At 41.1% G+C, this 21,703-nt stretch overlaps 1 protein-coding gene across 5 annotated transcripts in view; it reads right to left on the bottom strand.

The window, feature by feature from the left end:
• Positions 1–21,703, bottom strand: part of Sos2 (SOS Ras/Rho guanine nucleotide exchange factor 2) — a 113,191-nt gene that overhangs the window by 72,582 nt on the left and 18,906 nt on the right. For all 5 annotated transcript variants that reach the window (NM_001135561.1, XM_008764721.3, XM_039113012.2 and 2 more), the window contains exon 2: positions 5,079–5,204. In NM_001135561.1, the coding sequence (NP_001129033.1) occupies positions 5,079–5,204 (126 nt within the window). The remainder of the gene's footprint in view (positions 1–5,078; positions 5,205–21,703) is intronic.

A 21,703-nucleotide genomic window follows, 5' to 3' on the forward strand; every position in this document is an offset into this window, starting at 1 on the left:
TAAATCTAACCAGTGCTTAACATGAATAAGAACTATCTGTCAGAATTGAACTCCAGTTACGTAAATTTCCTATATTTAAATTATATTATCAAGCTTAAGAAAATTTAGCTATTGAAAAGATTTTTGTTATACTTATTTAATGCTGAAATATTAAAGCAAAAAAAAGAAATAAATGTTTTAATTTTAAGAGTGTCTAAAAATGTTGACATCTCAATCACTCTAAAGCAGTTTTCCTTTATATGGGAAGTTGTAATTTGTTACATAATCTTCAAAAACTGTAACAGTACAAGGCAAAAATAGTATCTAGAAGTTGCATTGACAGTTTTTTTAAATCTAAAAATGTTTTTACATAACTAATACAAAAATGTTTTGACACTAACTCATGCAGAGTTTTATATATATATATATATATATATATGTATGTATGTAAACAATGAACAAATAGCCTTAAGGTTTACATTAATCTTTTATCAAGGTAATGATTATTTGTACTAACATGAGCAAAGTTTTTCTTCCTGAGATGTATCCAGGACCACCTTGAACTTACACTCCTCCTGCCTCAGCTGCCTGTGTGCTAAGATCATTTACGTGCATCACTGTGTCAGACTGAAAACACTGTTTACAGCTCAATGAATCTGAAAATGTTTACACCTATGAGCCATCATCCAGATCAATACACAGAACACTTCTGAAGTCCTGATCTTCCTGATTAATATGTGTGCGTGTGTGAGCACACACATATATATGTCACAGCATGTCTGTGAAGGTCGGAGGACAACTTTGGTGTTTCATCAAGTTCACGCCATCATTCTGCATCACCAAATGGCAAGCACCTTTACATGCCGAGCCTCTTGGTCCCTGGATTCTATTACCACTGGTATTAGCAGTTTCTAAAGTTCATAAAATGAAATGTTACATGTATTCTTTCGGGCATAGCTTTTTGGTTTTACCCTATACTTCTGTGGAATGTAACTTTTACTACACATAACATTTCATTTTCTAATTTTATTTCTATTATTTTATTAATCTATTGTTATTTGTTTATCCACTGGGAACGCCAATCTTGGTTATCAGGTTAATTAGATCAGAATCAACTCTGAGGTAACAGACTCTGGGTAGGACTAGGAGGGTGTCCCTAGAAGGCTTAACTCATACTGCCAAACCCTCTCCTTGAGTGGGGGCCGTTGGCATAAGCTCTAAGGGAAACTTGCCTTTGTGTCTTCCTGGCTTTGCCCCTTGTGCATGGGTGTGTCTACCATGCTGCTCCTGCTCTCACTCTTTTCTCACATGGGAACCCAGCTTCTTTGGCCTTCCAATGTGCCTCAAGTGTCTCTTCAGAAATCCTACAAGTATCCAGCAGCACACTGGGTTGCTGAGGACTCCTGCCTCATGAACTGAGAAGTGACTGGGTTATTATATCTCCAGTGTGAAGACAGCCACTGCTTCTCCAGCCTAACCCATATCATGTAAGCCAATGGAATAATTCCTCTTGTGCTATATATTTATTCTATAGGTTCTGCTCCTTTGGAGAACCTGACTTTTCCACCTATTGTTATGATTGGTTATAATAGCTTCCACATAGTCTCTTGTATTAGGGACTTGTTTGTGAAGTGACTGGATCCTGAGGACTTTGACCAAGTACAGCATCACTGTGTAATGGAATTACTTGCAGGTTTTGAAATGGAAGCAGTAAGTCATGAGGGATTGTGTCCTAAAGGTTATTCTTATTGTGGTCTGTTCCTGTATTTCTCTCCTTGCATTCCCTGTATTGCCTCCCCATCTCATCGTGAAATAAATGGCCTCCATCAGATGTTCCTGTCACTAGGATATTCTGCCTCATTCCAGACATAGAAACATGAGCTAAATGACAGAAAACCACTTGAAACCATGTAAATCCTTTATTCTTATAAGTTGTTCATGTCAGGTATTTCACCACAGTGACAAAACTTGGACCAATACAAGAAATCGGTACCACATAACCAGGGCCATCACTTTGATGATACCTATGAGGTGGTTCTTAAGCCTCCGGAAGGGATTTGTAGAAGGAGGTCTTCAATTAGAGCTTAGTTCTAGAGAGCAGTCAGGAGACAAGACGTGACAGTAAACACTGTACCGGCAAGGCTCCACATGGAAATGACACTGTTAGGAATGAGACCGGAGGTCATGTATGCCATACTGTGTAAAGCATCTGTGAATGTGTTCTGAGACTCTGAGGGAGGATAAATTTTAAAATAACTTAGCAGAGGAAATTTCAAAATAGCATAGCATTGGTATTGTGAACAGTGGTCACTGGCGCGTTTTAGTCTGGTTTACAACAAAGATCCATAGGGAAACAGGAGTAGAAAGACCAAAACGTGCAGTTTGGTCAAAGAGGAAGGCTTTAAAATGTTAAACATGGAAGACTTGGTTGTTTAAAGACTAGTGATGCGATGAGATGGTTCAGCAGTTAAGAGCACTAGCAGCTCTAGCCGTGGTCAGGGTTCGAATCCCAGAGCACACAGAGCAGCAAGCTACCATCAGTGACTACTGCTGGGGGAGCCAATGCTCTCCTCTGGCCTTTGTGACCACCAAGCATGCATGGAGTGCATACATGCAAGCCAAACCTCCATGCACATAAAATAAAAATAAATAAGTCTTTTCTGAAAAACAAACTAACAAACACTTCAAAGCCCAGTATGTAGTTCACGCCTATAGTTCTAGCAGTTGAGAGGGGGAGGCAGGAGGATCAGGAGCAAGGCTACATGGTAAGCTGAAGGCCAGCCTGTCCAAACAGCTGCCTTACCCCACTTCACATCAAGTCAAGTCCCTTATACCTTAGTAACAGGATACATAACCTAAGGAATCTAGAAATTGGCCTGAACCTACCCGCTGCAGGATCGGGTCCAGAGGGTTTAATTCATTTAAGAGACAGGTGCCCCACCCAGCCATCTGGGAAAATGTCTTTAGCTTCAATTGCTCAGGTACCCAGAGCTGCTGCTGTGGTCTTAGCCTAGCTTAAGTTTGTGGCAGACCAGTCTTGTTCATATGATTCTGGGTTTGTAGGCATACAAAGGTAAGAGGAATGAGGGTCGCGTGGGCGATGTGTGACAGGGTCTGGATCCCTGCAGGAAGCCCCTGAGAAGGCAAGGTGCTTGGGTGTAAGAAAGTCTAAGCTGCCATGGAGATATCGGGATGCTGAAAGTACTAGGTATGTGAACTATATCCCACATCAAGCTTCAGAGAGAGACGTCATGTCAGCTATAGGTGGAAGGCCACAGGAGTCGGGCTGCCCTAGCCTGTTAGACCTCACATGTCAGTATCACTTGCTCTGGCTGCTGGAACCAGAGCTACAATACTTTCCCTGCTGGGCTTTAGCCTTACTTTGGTCCTATCACGCTTCCTACGACTCCCCTTTCCCCTTCTGCAATGGAACTGTTCACCCTGTGCCACTGGATACTGGAAGTAATTTTCTTTTTGATTTTTCAGAGGGTTACAGCTAAGAGACTGCTTTGATTTTGTTGGAAACATTGGGCTTACACTTATGAACAATGTTAGAACTGTTCAGAATTTTGGAGATAGACAAGATGTACTTGTATTATGAGATGGTAATGAGTCTTTAGGCAAGGGGAAAAGATACAGGTTGATCATGAAATATCTTTCACAGGCTCATGTGTTAATATATGGTGTTGTTATTTTGGGGAGATTCTGTACACTTTAGGGAGTAGGAGCAAGTTGGAGGAAGTAGGTCAAAACTAGACATGTGCTTTTGATGCATATTCACGGTCCCCAGTCATGCCCACACTCTGGCTTGTCTGCTGTGAGGTGAGCGGACTTCTCTTTCACCGGCTCTGCTTGTATTGGCATGACTTGGTCCAACACAAGGACCAAAGAAGTTGTGTACTGAGGGGCTGGGGATTTAGCTCAGTGGTAGAGCGCTTGCCTACCAAGCCCAAGGCCCTGGGTTCGGTCCCCAGCTCCAAAAAAAAAAAAAAAGAAGTTGTGTACTGAATCCTCTGAAACTGAGTTGAAATGAATCCTTCCTCCTTGAAGCTGTCCTCTCACAGTGATTCTGATGACAGTTATGTGAAAGTAACCAATACACACACTTTATTATTGATGGAAATCTGAACTTTTTGTAACTTCTAGCTATTACAAATTAAACGTCTTGGTTGTATATATATCACTTATGAACATTTATTTTCATTCTCCATACTTAAGAGTACAGCAGCTGGGACATATGTTAGACATAGAAGTAACTTTAGTAGAAACTGCCCAACAATTTTGCATAGTTGTTATAGCATTGAAACTCCCACTTGTAAAGTTCTGTGCAGTCTACGCTCTTGCCCGTGAGCAACATAACGACCTCCACCTTCCCTTACGCAGTCTGCTCTCTCGCCTGTGTGTAGTATAACCATCACCACCACACTTCTCTGTACTTTTTCACTTTTTGTGGCTAGGAAAGAAGTTCATTATGATTTGAATTTTCATTTTCACGTGGCTTCTGAGTTTCAGCAACTTTCCATGTACTTATAGACAATTAGCATATCTACTGTTTTGAGTTTTTATTCAATTTTGCAAATCTGGGGGAGGAAGCTGTCTTTTTTCCTTGTCTGCTACTTGTTTCATTTTGTATGTTAAGTTCAGGCTAACCTCAAACTCTAGAGATCCTCCGCTCTAGCCTGTGAGTGCTGAGATTATAGGTGTGGTTGACACCTTTTATTTTCTTGATTTTAACCTCTGATAGTCACTGTGTTTTCAATCTCCTCTAAAGATGTCTGCTTGATTCCAGACTATGAGCCCACTCATCAGCACTCCTCCTTTATAATTCCAGTCTTTATAGCAAGTCAGGATCTCGAGTTAATTCTTGTCTATCATAGGAGATAACGTTTCAAGGTTTTTCATTCCATTTATCCACACACTTTTTCTAAACACTTTCATTTTCTTAATGAACTGAGCTGATGACATATTTCTTGAAAGTGCACTGAACATATATATCACACATAATTTCAGTGGTTTTAGTTTTCATAGAAATTTAGAATACCAAAGATTCAGATCTAAAATTCATTCCATGACTTCTGAGATGACACGATAGCATTTACCTCAACATCTTGAACAGTCCTCGGTTGAGCCAGGCACAGCTTATTGAGCAGTTGAAAGATGAGTTCTTCGATGTAATAGAGAGACTCTTCGTTAGCCGACAGGGTGGGGTGCACTTGCTCCTGAACCTGGAAGAGAAAGTTTCTCAGTTAAGGCACTGGCAAGAAATAGGAAATGAACAAAAAACCAACGAGACTCCTACATGAAGTTAATATTTTACTAAAATGGTTATAAGCCAACATAAATATTTTAAAAGAAAACTGTACAGGTAGCCAGAGAGGAGGCCAAGCAGTGAGGGAGAAACAGTTGCTGCTCTTGCAGAAGACAAGGTTAGGTCACCAGCACCAAGTGGCCACTCAAAACTGTCTGTGACTCCAGACCTAGGGGATCCGATGTCCTCTGCTAGCCTATGTGGGCACTGCATGCATGGTGTGCACAGACATACATGCAGGCACATAAAATATAATTCAAAGAGGTTTAAGTAAAAAGAAAGACAATTTATTGGTCTGTGTTCATTTTTCTTATCCCTTCTTTAAACTTTTTTTAAAACTTCTGAGATTCTGGGGCTGGAGAGGTGGCTCAGCAGTTAAGAGCACTGACTGCTCCTCCAGTGGTCCTGAGTTCAAGTCCCAGCAACCACATGGTGGCTCACAACCATCTGTAATGCCCTCTTCTGGTGTGTCTGAAGACAGCTACAGTGTACTCATATATATGTATTTATTTACTAAATAAATAAATAAATAAATAAATAAATAAATTCTGAGACTCTGTAGAGAGCTCACTACTAGTAAAAAGCACACATTCAAGACTGAGGAGACAATTCTAAATACAATGCTTGTCTTGAATATATGAGAACCCGAGTTCCAGCTCCACAACCCACAAAGGTTAGGCATGACGGCACACGCCTGCCATCAAAGTAGGAAAGTTGGCCAAATCGCTTGGGTTCCCAGGCTAATCAGTCTGGACTGCATGGTGAGTTTCAGGCCACAGAGAGATCCTGCCTCGAAAAGCAAGATGAGGAGTGATGACTAAGAATGACCTCTGGCCTCTACATGCACATGAACATAATGCATACACACACACACACACACACACACACACACACACACACACACACAATGATAAAGCATACTCCATAAAAACTATTGGGTACAGTGTTAGAGGAATCATAGATATCTTCAGTGACCTAAAGTGTCCACTAGGAGACAGAACCAGCAATGGACAGAGACACTTCGGAAAGCCTGTATCAGAGACAGACAGGAGTAGGTCACATGCAGCCTTCATGATGGCATGTGCTCCCTAATGCCACTGCACAATTATGCTGAGCTCCTACAGTTTTTTTCTAAAGCTATAACCAGTAATTTATCCTAATAATTTGTTATAACTGAATATAAAAAAAATCACAATAACAGTTGCACCTACATATTGCAAATAGATTTTAAAAATTAGGCACTGCTCTAACTCTTTATGCCACAGTATAAAAAGGGTATCAGTGCTATCGACACACAAAACAATAATCTTAAATATCCTCAAAACTATTTTTAAAAACTGATCAGTAATTGAAAAGCCTTTCCACAAAGAAATCAGCATGAGCTAATTTGATTAGCAAAATTTAGCACAAAGATTTCCCTTACACGTGGAGTAGACCACTCCTGAAAATTATCAAGGCATACACTAGTGGATCACCTCCTCCTATAGACTCTAAGTCCTGCCTTTTGGTTCTACTGACTTCTTGAGATGTTATTTACATGACTATGTCTCAACTTTTTTATTTTCCTCTGTATACTGCAACATCTAACTTTATGAAAACTAAGAATATTAATAAATTTTCATAATCAAACTAATTCCTAATTTTCAATGTTTTTGATATACTTTAGAATCCAGGAATTATTTCAGAATTCCTAAACATAGGGGTTTTGTTTTGTTTTTGAAGCTAAGTGTCCTCATCTAGTCCAGGCCGGCCTAGACCCCTGCCCTCAGCCTCCTAAGTGCTGGGATTTACAGGTGTGTGCTATCGCATCTGGACCATACTCAGGTTGTGAAGATATTCTGCACTGGGCTTTACAGCAATTGCATGTGGTATAAAGAACAAAACCATACTTCATGAGCTTCGGGGTGGATCTAGCTCATTGACAGTTTGTTACTCAGAAGCATAAGAGAATAAATACCACATAAAAACTTGTTGATTTCAGTGTTTTGAAATTTGTTGAGAACACCACTGTAGTTGACATCACTGACAAACTGTCAAGCATCTAAAGAAGGAATACAATAATCTGAAGCAAACTCAAGGAAAAAAAAAGACTGACAGACAAACAAAAGATGAAAATAATAGGCCATTTTCCCTCACAAACCCAGAAAGGAAAAGCAGTAAGCCAAAATATCAGCTAGCTAAATTCCACTACACAGACAGACAGGCAGGCAGGGAGGAGAACATTTGTACACATGTACACATACCACACACACACACACACACACACACACACACACACACCATAAACAAGTTTGGTTTCTCCTAGATAGCTGAGATTTCTTCGGGTGGTGGGGAGTATAGAGCCTGCCTACAGTAGCCACCTCCAGTACCAGGTGGGACTTCTGGTGAAGGGAGGGGGCTACCAACCCAACCACAAAACCTTCCATCCTGCCTACAAGATCTGCACAGCTAAAGATCAGAAGGAGCAGAAACTAAGGGAACAGCAGACCAATGTCTGCCCCAATTTGAGACCTATCCCATGGGAGACAACCAAGCCCTAAAACTAATGATGCTCTGCTGTGCTTGCAGACAAGAACCTAGCATAACGGACTCCTGAGAGACTTCAGCAGCTGATGAGAAAAAGGTGCAGCCACAGCCAAGCATCAGGGGGAGCTCGGGGAGTCTTGTGAGAGAGCGGGGAATAAAACTGAACAAGCCAAGTGGTCAAGGACACCACGAGAAGACCTAGAGTCAACTAACCTGGGCCCATGGGGGTCTCACAGGGACTGAACCACCAACCAAAGAGCATGTAGGGGCAGGACCCAGGCACCGTACACATCTGGAGCAGATATGCAGCGTGGTCTTCATGCGAATCTCCTAACTATTGGATCCGGGGCTATCTCTGACTCTCTTGCCTGCCACTGGATCTCCTTCCCGTAACAAGACTGCCTGGTTGAGCCTCAGAGGAAGAGGATGTGCTTAGTCTTGCTGACAGGGGGAGACAGGGTTGGGATGGGGAAGCTTTCCCCGTGAGGGGAGGAATTTGTTAGGGTGGGACTGGGAATAGGGGAGGGACTGAGCTGTGATAAGGATATAAGGGGAAAAAAGAAATTAAATGAAAAAAGTTGGTTTGATCCTGGAATATCAAGTAACATAATTTATATTAACATACTAAAAGAAAAATTATAACCATCCTAATAGATGAAGAAAAAGCAACTGAAAACAAATCCAACATTCATTCATGAAATAGCTTTTTCAAGTGTTTCCTTAATTTAATGGAAAAAAAAGTCTTTATTTGGGGAAAGATATCTATAAGAATACTATAATAAAATCATAGTTAATATTAAAATAATGAAAGCTTGCCTCTAGGATCAAGAGAAAGGCAAGGTAAGGCTATTGGTTCTGCAAAGACTGTTGGTAAGACCCTACTGCTGACTAATTGAATGTGGGGAAGTGAAGCTGGTACCTACCAAGAGCCTTCACCGTTACTGACTAGTGCTCCGGGTACTGAAGATGCTGGGCACACTACCGAAGGGAAAAGGTAGACAGCTACCCAGACGCAGCCCCTTCCATCTACGTGGGCACCTGTCTGCCGGTCACCCTGTGCAATAAGTGAGCAACCTCTGTCTGACTGAATTTAAGGTTCACTCTATGAGAGGAAAGCCATGCCTGACACTGCTTGAGGGCCTAAGAACCTGAGACTAGGTAGGCTGAGAACCTAGGGAAAACCGAACACTGCTGTTCTGCTAAAGCAATGTAGCAGTACATGACTCTTAGTGACATTCTGCTACGTTCACAGATCAGTGCTCAGCCTCATCAGAAAACTTACTCCTACAGATGGGAACAAATACAGAAACCCACAAGAGAGTTGTTGGGACTCTCAGACTTAAATGGGAGGTCTCCATCAAATCCCTCCCCGCAGGGTTCAGGGAACCCTGCAGAACAGGAGGCAGAAAGACTAAGAGACAGAAGGGATGGAGGACATCAAGAAAACACGGCAGGATGATGAACGCAGGCACTCCCAGCACCCGTGGCAGCAATGTGCAAGGCCTGCATGGTCTGCAGCACATGGAGTCCCAGCACAGACAGGAAGTGGACATGAGCCCCATCCTAGTCCAGAAGCTTTCACTAATCGGTAACTGCCCACAAAGGAAAAATAATTTTTACCAACAGAGTCTCACTGGGTATACAAGTCACTCTTGAGGCCAGGCACCATGCCCAACACAAGACAAACTCAATGGTATTTTTGGAGGTTCTTTGTCTCCTAATGCTTTGCCAAGCATTTCATTTTCTTGACGGTACAAGTATTTTGCATATGACTGGTTTCCAGGTTTGTGCTTTCCTGGGATTTCTGTGTATGTAAACGTGAGTGTTACTGTGTTTGCATGTTTTTCACCTGCCCATCTCCTGTTTCTTTTTCTTTTGTTTTTGTTTTATCTTATTATTACTTTTAATGCCTGTACGTTTTGTAATGAGAAACAGAAAGGGTGTGGACTTGGATGAGAGAGGGTAACCTGAGAAAAATGAAGAATATACTATATGATAAAAACCTATGTTCCATAAATGTTTTACAGGAAAAAAAGAGGCAAAGCGTGGTGTCAGGTGTGTTTAACCTCAGCACTCAGGAGGAGAGGCTGGCAGTTCTGTGAGCTCCAGGACAGCCTGGGACATGCGGACGGAAGGGCAGTGTTTATGTGGACATATATATCTGCACCCAGGAATCAACTGTCAGAAGGACACCAGATCGGTTTTTTATTCCTTCTCTGTCTCTGTGTGCATGTGTGCGTTGGCTGGAGGAGGACATTAGTGTTCTCCTCAGTCACTCCATCTCATTCTCTTAACTCTGGGTTCTTCTTTCTTTCATTGCAAAACAACCAGGTATCTAAAAAGTAATAATAAGATTAAAACAAACAAAGAAGAATCAAAGAAAAAGCACAAGAAAGACATACAGACACATAGACACACATGCACAGAGACGTGTTCATGTCTCAAAAAACTGGGGGGCTGGGGGGAGAAGAAGGAAAGAAAAAGAGAAAAGGGGTGGGGACACTTTCTTTCATTTCTACTCCACATTATAGAGGTCCTAGCCAGTGCAGTAAGGCAAAAAGACAAAAGAAAGTAAGAGAATCGCTAAGAAGGCGCGAGGAGTTTATCAATCAAAGAGTCTGCTATCCAAACATAAGGATCTGAGTTCAGATCTCTAGCCCTGACATTAAAAAAAAAATCTTACTTTTTTTCATTATGTCATTTTTTTAAAAAATTATTTTATTTATTTATATTCCAAATGTTGCCCCCATCCCGGTGCCCCCTCTCAGAGTCCTTCAACTCATCCCCCGCCCTTTGTTCTGAAAGGGTGCTCTCCCTGGGCATCTCCCTTTTCTGGGAACTCAAGTTTCTACAGGATTAGGTGCATCCTCTTCCACTTAGGCCAGACAAGACAGCCCTGTGCTAATATGTACCAGGGGTCTTGGAGCAGCCCATGTATGCTCTTTGGTTGGTGGTTTAGTCTCTGGGAGCTCCCAGGGGTCTGGGTTAGTTGACACTGCTGGTCTTCCTATGGGGTTGCCATCCCCTTCAGTTCCTTCAGTCCTACCCCTAACTCTTCCATAGGGGTCGCGCCCTCAGTCCAATGCTTGGCTGTATCTGCAACCTCTCAATGAGCTGCTGGGAGAGCCTCTCAGAAGGCAGCCAAGCTAGGCTTCTGTTTGCAAGCACAACATAGCATCGGTAATATTGTCAGGATTTGGTGCCCTCCCATGGGATAAATACCACGTTGAGCTAGTCACTAGTTGGCCTTTCCTTCAGTCTCTGTTCCATTTTTGTCCCTGTATTTCTTTTAGACAGGAACATTTCTGGGTCAAAAATTTAGAAGGTGGGTTGGTGACCCCATCCCTCCAATGGGGCTCTTGTCTAACTACTGGAGGTGTTCTCTTCAGGGTCCATCTCCCCATTGTCAGGTATCAGACTGCTAATGTCATCCCCATTGTGTGCTGGGAGTCTCTCCCAACCCAGGTCTCTGGGACTTTCTAGAAGTTCCCCTGTCTCCAACCCCCATTCCCAGAAACTGCATATTTCTCTCCCCCAATACATGATCCTGCCCCTCTGTATTCCCCTTTCCTCTCTCCCTTCGAGGCCCCTCCCTCTCTCTACCTCCTATGATTATTTTGTTCTTCATTCTAAGTGTGATTCAAGCACCCTCACTTGGGCCTTCCTTCTTGTTAAACTTCTTACAGTCTGTGGTATCACGAGTATTCTCTTGATATACACTTATCAGTGAGTATATACCATGCATGTCCTTTTGGGTCTGAGTTACCTCACTCAGGAAATTGAAAAAAATCATCAGAGCTTACTATAAAAGTGTATACTCGACAAAACTGGAAAATCTAAATGAAACGGATGATTTTCTAGACAGATACCAAATGCCAAAGTTAAAGCAAGATCAGGTAAACCATCTAAACAGTCCCATAAGCCCTAAGGAAATAGAAGCAGTCATTGAAACCTCCCAACTTAAAAAAGCCCAGGACCAAATGGTTTTAGTACAGAATTCTACCAGACCTTCAAAGAAGAGACAATATCACTATGCCTCAAACTATTCCACAAAATAGAAACAGAAGGAACACTACCTAATTCATTCTATAAAGCCACAGTTACTCTGATACCAAACCACACAAAGACCCAACAAAGAAAGAGAATTTCAGAACAATTTCCCTTATGGATATCAATGCAAAAATAAAAATTAAATAAAAAATAAAATTAAATTCTTACAAACAGAACCCAAGAGCACATCAAAAACATTATTCGCCACAATCAAGTAGGCTTTATCCCAGGGATGCAGGGATGGTTCAATAAATGGAAATCCATCAATACAATACACTATATAAACAAACTCAAAGGAAAAAACCATATGATCATCTCATTAGATTCTGGAAAAGCCTCTGACAAAATCCAACTCTCCTTCATGTTAAAAGTCTTGGAGATATCAGCAATTCATGGCACATGCCTAAACATAATAAAAGAAATATATAGCAAACCAGCAGTCAACATCAAATTAAATGGAGAGAAACTTGAAGTAATCACACTAAAATCAGGAACAAGACAAGGCCACTCTCTCCCTATCTATTAAATACAGTACTCAAAATTCTAGCTAGAGCAATTAGACAACAAAAGGAGATCAAGGGGATATAATTTGGAAAGAAAGAAGTCAAGGTATCAATATTTGCAGATAATACAATAGTATAATAAGGAACACCCAAAATTCTACCAGAGAACTCCTACAGCTGACGAAAAACTTCAGCAAAGTGGCTGGCTATAAAATTAACTCAAATCAGTAGCCTTCTGTTATACAAATGATAAGTGGGCTGAGAAAGAAACAATACCCTTCACAATAGCCACAAATAATATAAAATGTCTTGGTGTAGCTCTAACCAGGCAAGTGAAACATCTGTATAACAAGAACTCCAAGTTCCTGAAGAAAGAGGTCAAAGAGATTTTTCCAGAAGAAGGAAAAATCTCCCCTGCTCACGGATCAGTAGGAGTAACAGTGAGAATGGCCAACTTACCAAAGCAATCTCTAGATTCGCTGCACTCTCCACCAAAATCCCAGCACAATTCTTACAGACATTAAAAGAGTGATGTAACTTGAATTTTTTTAAAAGTCTATTTTTAATGATGGTTCTTGAATGCTTTAACCTCACTTTCAGCCCACCACCCACCAGAGGTAATGGAAAAGAAAGGATACAGGAGGAAGGGGGAGAGAGTGGACCTGCTTAGAAATGGCTCTTTGGAACAACTCCCACCTATGTTGTCTGGAAATCAGCAGCTTAGTTCACAGGTCAACAGCGGCAGCTTGCAAGCACTTCACAGATATCTATTGGTAGTCTAGTTTTGTAGTCAGAATAGTAAACACGAATCAACAGTGGTGGCACTACCTAGCAGAGACAGCCTCAGCATGAGACATCAGGAGGAAGCAGGAAGGAAGCCAGAAGTTCTGTCAACGAAGCAAAGATCAGCGAAGACACAAGACCAACAAGTACTGCACAGCTAGCTCTCTGAGCAAGTTAAGTCACTGTCTATTGAGTGTTTTATACTTCCTCCAAACATCATGTATCCTCTATGGGTCTTGCCTCAGCATGTGCGTCTCTCTCAGCTGACATCACGCTAACAATCAGCCAGAGTCTGAGGAAGTGGCAAGAAACTATACCACATCACCAGAAGTTTTTCTGGTAAGTTTCTCTGTATGGAGTTGCAACAAATGGAGTTCAACCATGCAATGGTAAGGTGAGCCAACACATGTGTGTTGTTAGCAAAGAATCCTTCATCACATGTCCTTTCATGTGCTTGTTTCGGGAGAACATCCTTTCTCCCGTCTGCTTCAGCAAAACATTTCTTCACATGTTTTCCTTAGCAAAACACCATCCAACACAACTGACTTTCCAAAGAACCCATAAGGTTCCATTTCAGAGCAAGTCTCAACTTCATAAAGAAAAACAAAAGCCCAGGACAGTGAAAACAATTCCCAACAATAAAAGAACTTCTGGAGGAATCACCATCCCTGACCTCAAGCAGTACTACAGGGCGATAGTGATAAAAACAACAACAACAACAAAACAAACAAACATAGTACTGGTATAGAGACAGACAGGTCAACCAATGGAACAGAATTGAAGACCCAGAAATAAACCCCCACACTTATGAACACCTAATCTTTGACAAAGAAGCCAAAACCGTACAGTGGGGGAAAAAAGAAAGCATCTTCAACAAATGGTGCTGGTCTAACTGGTAGTCTGCATGAAAAAGAACACAAATTGATCCATATTTTCACCTTGCACAAAGCTCATGTCCAAGTGGATCAAGGACCTCAACCTAAAATCAGATACTCTAAATCTAACAGAAGAGAAAGTGGGGAAGAGCCTTGAATGCATTGGCACTGGGAAATCTTCCTGAACAGAACACTAATGGCTCGGGCTCTAAGATCAACAATTGACAAATGGGACCTCATGAAACTGAAAAGCTTCTGTAAGGCAAAGGACACTGTCAACAGGACAAAACAGCAACCTAATCTTCACTAATGCTACATCCAACAGAGGGCTAATATCCAAAATATATAAAGAACTCAAGAAGTCAGACACCAACAAAACAAATAACCCAATTAAACGAAAGGAGTACAGAGCTAAACAGAGTTTTCAACAGAGGAATATTGAATGGCCAAGCACTTAAAGAAATGTTCAAAGTCCTTAGTCATAGGGAAATGCAAATCAAAACAACCCTGAGATTCCACCTCACACCAGTCAGAATGGCTAAGATCAAAAACTCAGGTGACAGCAGATGCTGGTGAGGATGTGGAGAAAGAGGAACACTCCTCCATTGCTGGTGAGATTCCAAACTGGTATAACCACTCTGGAAATCAATCTGAAGGTACCTCAGAAAACTGGAAATGAATCTACCCAAGGACTTATCTATACTGCTCCTGGGCATATACCCAAAATTTGTTCCACCATACTCCAAGGACATGTGTTCCACTATGTTCATTGCAGCCTTTTTTGTAATAGTCAGAACCTGGAAACAGCCCAGATGTCCCTCAACCAAAGAATGTGGTTCATTTACACAATGGAATATTTACTACTCAGCTACTAAAAATGAGGACATCATAAATTTTACAGGCAAATGGATGGCAAAAAAATCTTACAACCCAGCAATGTGAAAAATAGAGACTGGAGGATCAAGAATGGAGGTCTTGCTGGACCCCAGCCTACCTCTGGGTTCAGTAGGAGAGCATGAGTTAAGAGAATGAGATGGAGTGACTGAGGAGAACACTAATGTCCTCCTCCAGCCAACGTACACATGCACACAGAGACAGAGAAGGAATAAAAAAGGCTTAATTTGGTGTTCCTTCAAATAGTTGATTCCTGAGTGCTGATATGTCCAGATAAACATTTGAGTATTCTGCTCAGAGAGAGTTAACACTTAAATTAGTAGAATTAGAAAGCTAGATTGTTCTTCCCAATGTGGGCAGCTTCAATCATGTGAGTAAAAGACTAAATAATAAAATATTATTTTATCTTCTGAGTAGTAAGGAATCTTTCTCATTCCTCATTAGATTTGAGATGATCTATTGGTTTCCTGCCATTCAGACTAAGGTTCACACTCAAACTCACAGCATTGGCCCTCCTGATACTCAGGCTGTAACCATGCTGGCTACTCTCCAGGCTCTGTGGCTTAATTAAAGCAGACCTCAGACTTCTCAGCTGCTCAAAACGCACAAAGCAATCTCTTTTAAAATGTGTATACATGCATGCATGTAATTAATTCTGTTTCTCTGAGACTCCAGACTAGTATACTCATGCAGGACAAAACTACTTTACAAAAAACATGACTCCTATTCAGAAAACTAGACTGTGAAATATTAAAGATATAACAAATTAATGATATTTGCTGGTGAGTTATTAGACATAAGTATATCAATTCTTCCCAAACTAACTCATAAAGTCAATAAAATCTCAAACAAAGGAGCTTGTAATTCAATTATCAAGATAACTTTCTCTCTATATATACATATATATGTATGTATAGATATGTATATGTACACACACACATACACGAAAAATGTTGTAGGGATGGATGGAACTGGACTTTGTATTTTTAGGTGGGCAATTATATCTTATCAATTGTATCTAAGGTTATTGTGTTGTGTGTTCTTTCATGTGTCGATTTAAGTGTAGTGGAGTGTGGGGCAGCTAGTCTGGGCTGCCACGGAATTGAAATGTGTGCTTCTGGCAAGATATCCAGCAGATATCTTGGGGCACTACGGTGATGGATCTAGTGGGGATAAAAGACAGCTTTTTTTTTATTTTTTATATTTTTACAACAACAGAAAAATATCTAAGAAAATTAATCTACCATTTACTATTTATTCTTTTACTCTGGCCTACTGTATGCTTAATAAATTCACTCATTCCAAACCTAAAACACGTTGGCTATCGTAGACCATTCACAAGACCATATAAAACAACATATATCATATATAACAAAATATACATGATAATGCAAATTACATAAAGCACGGCTTAATGATCAAAACAATATTAACAAAAGACACTAGATTAAAAGAACGCATATGATAGGTTCAAGATAAGACAAAATTGTGGGGCATGGTAGCACACATCTTTAATCCAGCCCTGAGGCAGAGGCAAATGGATCTCTGCAAGTTTCAGGGCAGTTTGGTCTATATAGCAAGTTCCTTATGTAATATTAGGTACGTAACATTACATAGTGAGACTCTGTCTCGATAAATAAATGTACAATATTAAATTTTTAAAAAGTCAAAATTAAACCACTGCTTAGGAACACAGGGGAAAAGGAAAAGACTTAAGCAGGTAACCTTTATATATAATTTTTATTAAGTGTTTTAATAAGAAAAATGTTGGCAATGTACTACCTAACCTGGATGACAGTTAAATATCTATGTTTTCTAATTGTGTCAAATGCTTAAAAAGTGAACCATCCGGCATGCTGCGGTGATTTAACAGAGATGAGGCAAATCAAGGCGTTAAGTTACCACTAAAATAATTTAAAATAATACCCGTAGTATCCAGTTCACTGAATAAAATTAAAAGGATAGAAACTTGAGACAGCATAGCTTGCAAATTTGAGAGCAAATGGACTACATTCATGTAGCAAACACCAACTAGTTCCAGACAGGAAGAGCACATGCCTAATAACAATGGTTTCCTATCTAATCCAACAAATTATCAATGAAATACAATAGTAAAATAAAGGCATTCTTAGACATAGGAAGGTGAAAAATTGTATCTCCCATGAACTATTTTTCATTGAGACTGTGATATATACAACACTAAAAGAAAATTATAAATCAAGAATGAGATAATAAGGATGTGGAGAAAGAGGAACACTCCTCCATTGTTAGTGGGATTGCAAGCTGGTACAACCCCTCTGGAAATCAGTGTGGAGGTTCCTCAGAAAATTGGACATTGAACCTGAGGACCCAGCTATACCTCTCCTGGGCATATATCCAAAAGATGCTCCAACATATTAACAAGGACACATGCTCCACTATGTTCATAGCAGCCTTATTTATAATAGCCAGAAGTTGGAAACAACCCAGATGCCCTTCAACAGAGGAATGGATACAGAAAATGTGGTACATCTACACAATGGAATACTACTCAGCTATTAAAAACAATGACTTCATGAAATTCATAGGCAAATGGATAGAAGTAGAAAATACCATCCAGGGCTGGACAGATGGATCAGCGAGTAAGAGCACTGACTGCTCTTTCAGAGGTCCTGAGTTCAAATCCCAGCAACCACATGATAGCTCATAGCCATCTCTAATGTGATCTGATGCCCTCTACTGGTGTGTCTGAAGAAGCAACAGTGTACTCATATACATAAAATAAACAAACAATTCTTTAAAAGAATATCATCCTGAGTGAGGTAATCCAATCACAAACAAAACAAAACAAAACAAAACACCACATGGTATGCACTCACTGATAAGTGGCTGTTAGTCCAAAAGCTCAAATTACCGAAGATACAATCCACAGACCACATGAAGCTCAAGAAGATGGATGATCAAAGTGTGCATGCTTTAGTCCTTCTTAGAAGGACTATTAATAGAGGAGATATGGAGACAAAGTGTGGAGCAGAGACTGAAGGAAAGGCCATCCAGAGACTGCCCCATCTGGAGATCCAGCCCATATAGATACAGCCACCAAATCCAGACACTATTGCAGATGCCAAGAAGTACAAGCTGACAGGAACCTGATATAGCTGTCTTCTGAGAGGCTCTGCCAAAGCCTGACAAACACAGAAGCGGATGCTTGCAGCCACCCATTGAACTGAGAATGGGGTCCCCATTGGAGAAGTTAGAGAAAGGATTGAAGGAGTTGAAGGGGTTTGCAACTCCATAAGAACAATACTACCAACCAACCAGAGCTCCTAGGGGCTAAACCACCATCCAAAGAATATATATGGACAGATTCATGGCTCCAGCTGCATATGTAGCAGAGGACAGCCTTGTTGGGCACCAATGGGAGGAGAAGCCCTTGGTCCTGCCAAGGCTGGACCCCCCAGTGTAAGGGAACGTCGGGGTGGGGAGGCAGAAAGGGGGGTGATTGGGTGGGGGAACACCCTTATAGAAGAAGGGGGAGGAGGAATGAGATAGGGGGCTTATGGACGGGAAACTGGGAAAGGGGATAAATTTTAAAAATCCAATAAAAAAAATCACAGCTTAAATTTAATATATACTTTTAGCTTGTTAACTGTGATTCAATATATGAGCATGAAGTACTCAATGTATGTTTTGTACCTAAAGAATTCAGATAGTTTCTACTCTTTCCCTTACTATTCTTGGAAAGTTTATGGGCATTAAAGTTCTGAAAAATAAAAGACCAAAAAAAATGAGAAAATAATGGGGTATAGGAAAATGAAAATCATCAATACAGAAGAAAGGAGGGAATGCCCAGGATTAATGAAAAGGAATTACATGACAAGAGCCAACAGCAGACGTGAGGGTCACCAGTGCAGACGGACCATCTCAGAGGACTCTGGGGGGAACTGTCTCAACAAGATGAAACCAAGCGCGTACTTATCAAATAAAGTTTCTGAGAGAATCCTGAGATGACTGACAGAGAGTCTGAGTCTGAGACTCAGTGCCTGGAAAGCTATACAAATAAGGAAACAAGATAATTATTAATGCCAGCAAATAATTATTAGTGCCATTAAAAGCAAAAAAGGGTGCTTTAATACAAACAGCATGAGTCATAATAATATAACTATGAACCCAACCAAAATAAACAAACAACATGTGGAAGGGAGGCAGAAAGGCCTGGGAAAAGTGCTTCCTCTCTCTCACACTGTCTACTTCTTCCCCATGCCAAGGAGACCCAGGAACATCTTCACTGTACACACCCACAGATCCTTGGTATAAAAACGTTCCCATGTATGTATGTATGTATGTATGTATGTATGTATGTATGTATGTATATGTGTGCAGACATGCACCTGCCACGGTACAGGTAGAGGTCAGAGGGCAATCTGGAAAAGTCAGTTCTGTTCCTCCACCACATGGGCTTGGGTTTAAACTTGGGCATCAAGCCTGGCAGCAAAAGCCATCTTGCCCACCATGAGAACCCAATTTCCATGAAGCGTTCATGTGGTGAGTGCACTTGAGGCATGGCTGCTCGCTCTAGAGCAAGCCTGTAAGAGCCCTACTCAGTGAAGTTCTGGACATGAAGACTAAGAAAGAGTCTAACTGGAAGTAAATATTTCCTGTAATTGTGACTTTGGTAAATAACCGGCAAAGCAGCTTTAGAACTAAGTAGGCATCAGGGTTTCTCATGCCAAACTTCTTTTTTTATTGGATATATTTCTTTATTTACATTTCAAATGTTATTCCCTTTCCCGGTTTCCTGTCTATAAGCCCCTATCCCCTCCCCCATATAGGTGTTCCCCCCATACACCCCCCCTTGGACCTCCTCCCATGCCCCTTACACTGGAGGTCCAACCTGGGCAGGACCAAGGGCTTCCCCTCCCACTGGTGCCCCAACAAGGCTATCCTCTGCTACACATGCAGTTGGAGCCCTGGGTCAGTCCACGTATAGTCTTTAGGTAGTGGCTTAGTCCCTAGAAGCTCTGGTTGGTTGGCATTGTTGTTCTTATGGGGTTGCAAACCTCTTCAGCTCTTTCAATCCTTCCTCTAATTCCCCTCAAGGGGGTCCTGTTCTCAGTTCGGTGGTTTGCTGCTAGCATTGACCTCTGTATTGGACATGCTCTGGATGTGTCTCTCAGGAGAGATCTATATCCAGTCCCTTTCAGCATGCACTTTTTAGTTTCATCCATCTTATCTAGTTTTGGTGGCTGTATATATATATATATGGGACACATGTGGGGCAGGTTCTGAATGGCCATTCCTTGAGTCGCTGCTCTAAACTTTGCTTCCCTATCCCCTCCTATGATATTTTTGTTCCCCCTTTTAAGGAGTGAAAGCATCCTCATTTTGGTCATCCTTCTTCTTGAGCTTCCTGTGGTCTGTGGATTCATGCCAAACTTAATTTCAAATAGAAAGCAGTCTGGCCATACCACCCCAAACACTCAATCCCGTCAAATAAGAAAAGTCATAAGAATAACATGCCATGTCAATATTGCTTCTAAAATACCTTAAAAACCTAACAGGCAATAAAATTACCATGAGGAGGGATACTCTCCACAAGGAGACTGACAAGTCAGACCTGCACTGCGGTTATACATTTTCGATGCCAGAATGTATTTTCTTTATACATACACTGTAAGAATAATCATATACTGTAAGAATAATCATAACATACATGTAGAGACAAACTGAAACTTTTTATCTAAAAGCTATTTTTAGAAAACAGAAATGTGTAGACTGTGTTTGCTACTTTGTGGGTTCTTCTTTCTCCACTCCTTTTCTACTCTTCTCCACTCCTTTTCTACTCTTCTCCACTCCTTTTCTACTCTTCTCCACTCCTTTTCTACTCTTCTCCACTCCTTTTCTACTCTTCTCCACTCCTTTTCTACTCTTCTCCACTCCTTTTCTACTCTTCTCCACTCCTTTTCTACTCTTTCAATCCCCTAACACTAGACAGGAGGGAAGAGGGAAGAGACCCCTGAATAAAGTCAGGGGTCAGAATGAGGGCAACATTATTGCTAGACTACTTCCTTCTGATTAGCAGCGTCAAGTTCCTTGGGGCAAGTTTGATATTTACCATCAGGATATCTAATTCTTCCTCCTCCTCCTCTTCTTCCTCCCTTCCTCCTCATCTTCCTCCTCTTCTTCTTTTTTTTTTCTTTTCTTTTTTTCCGGAGCTGGGGACCGAACCCAGGACCTTGCGCTTGCTAGGCAAGTGCTCTGCCACTGAACTAAATCCCCAACCCCCTTCTCTTCTTCTTCCTCCTCCTCCTCTTCTTCCTCTTCCTCCTCCTCCTCCTCCTCTTCCTCCTCCTCCTCTTCCTCCACCTTCTGTTCGTCCTTCTTCGTGCAGGACTACTTAACAATCCTTGACCAACAACAACCAACAGCAAAGCCACCCCGTCTCTCAGGACCCCTTGCACTTGTATACTCTCTGAAAAGTCCCCAGAACTCCGAACATCACACGACTGCAGAGACTCTCTGCAGCTGGCAAAATCACACCCCTGCTAGAGCTCGAGGCAAATCATCATCAGCTGCTGTGGGCAGTCTGAGGCAGCCCTACAGCCCCACACCTGGGATTAAAACACAAGCAAATTCTTATAATATTTCTATGTTTTATTTTTTTTAAGAAACCAAAACTTCAAAATTAATCTACAGAATGTTTCTACTAATTATGTTTTTCAGATTTCTGCATTTACAATCAAATAAAAAAATCTTGTTAGTACATTTGTTCAATCAACTAACATTCTTATGAAAATGTAGTAATT

This window comes from Rattus norvegicus, chromosome 6 (genome assembly GCF_036323735.1).
Source record: "Rattus norvegicus strain BN/NHsdMcwi chromosome 6, GRCr8, whole genome shotgun sequence".
In the NCBI taxonomy this organism is placed as follows: Eukaryota; Metazoa; Chordata; class Mammalia; order Rodentia; family Muridae; genus Rattus; species Rattus norvegicus.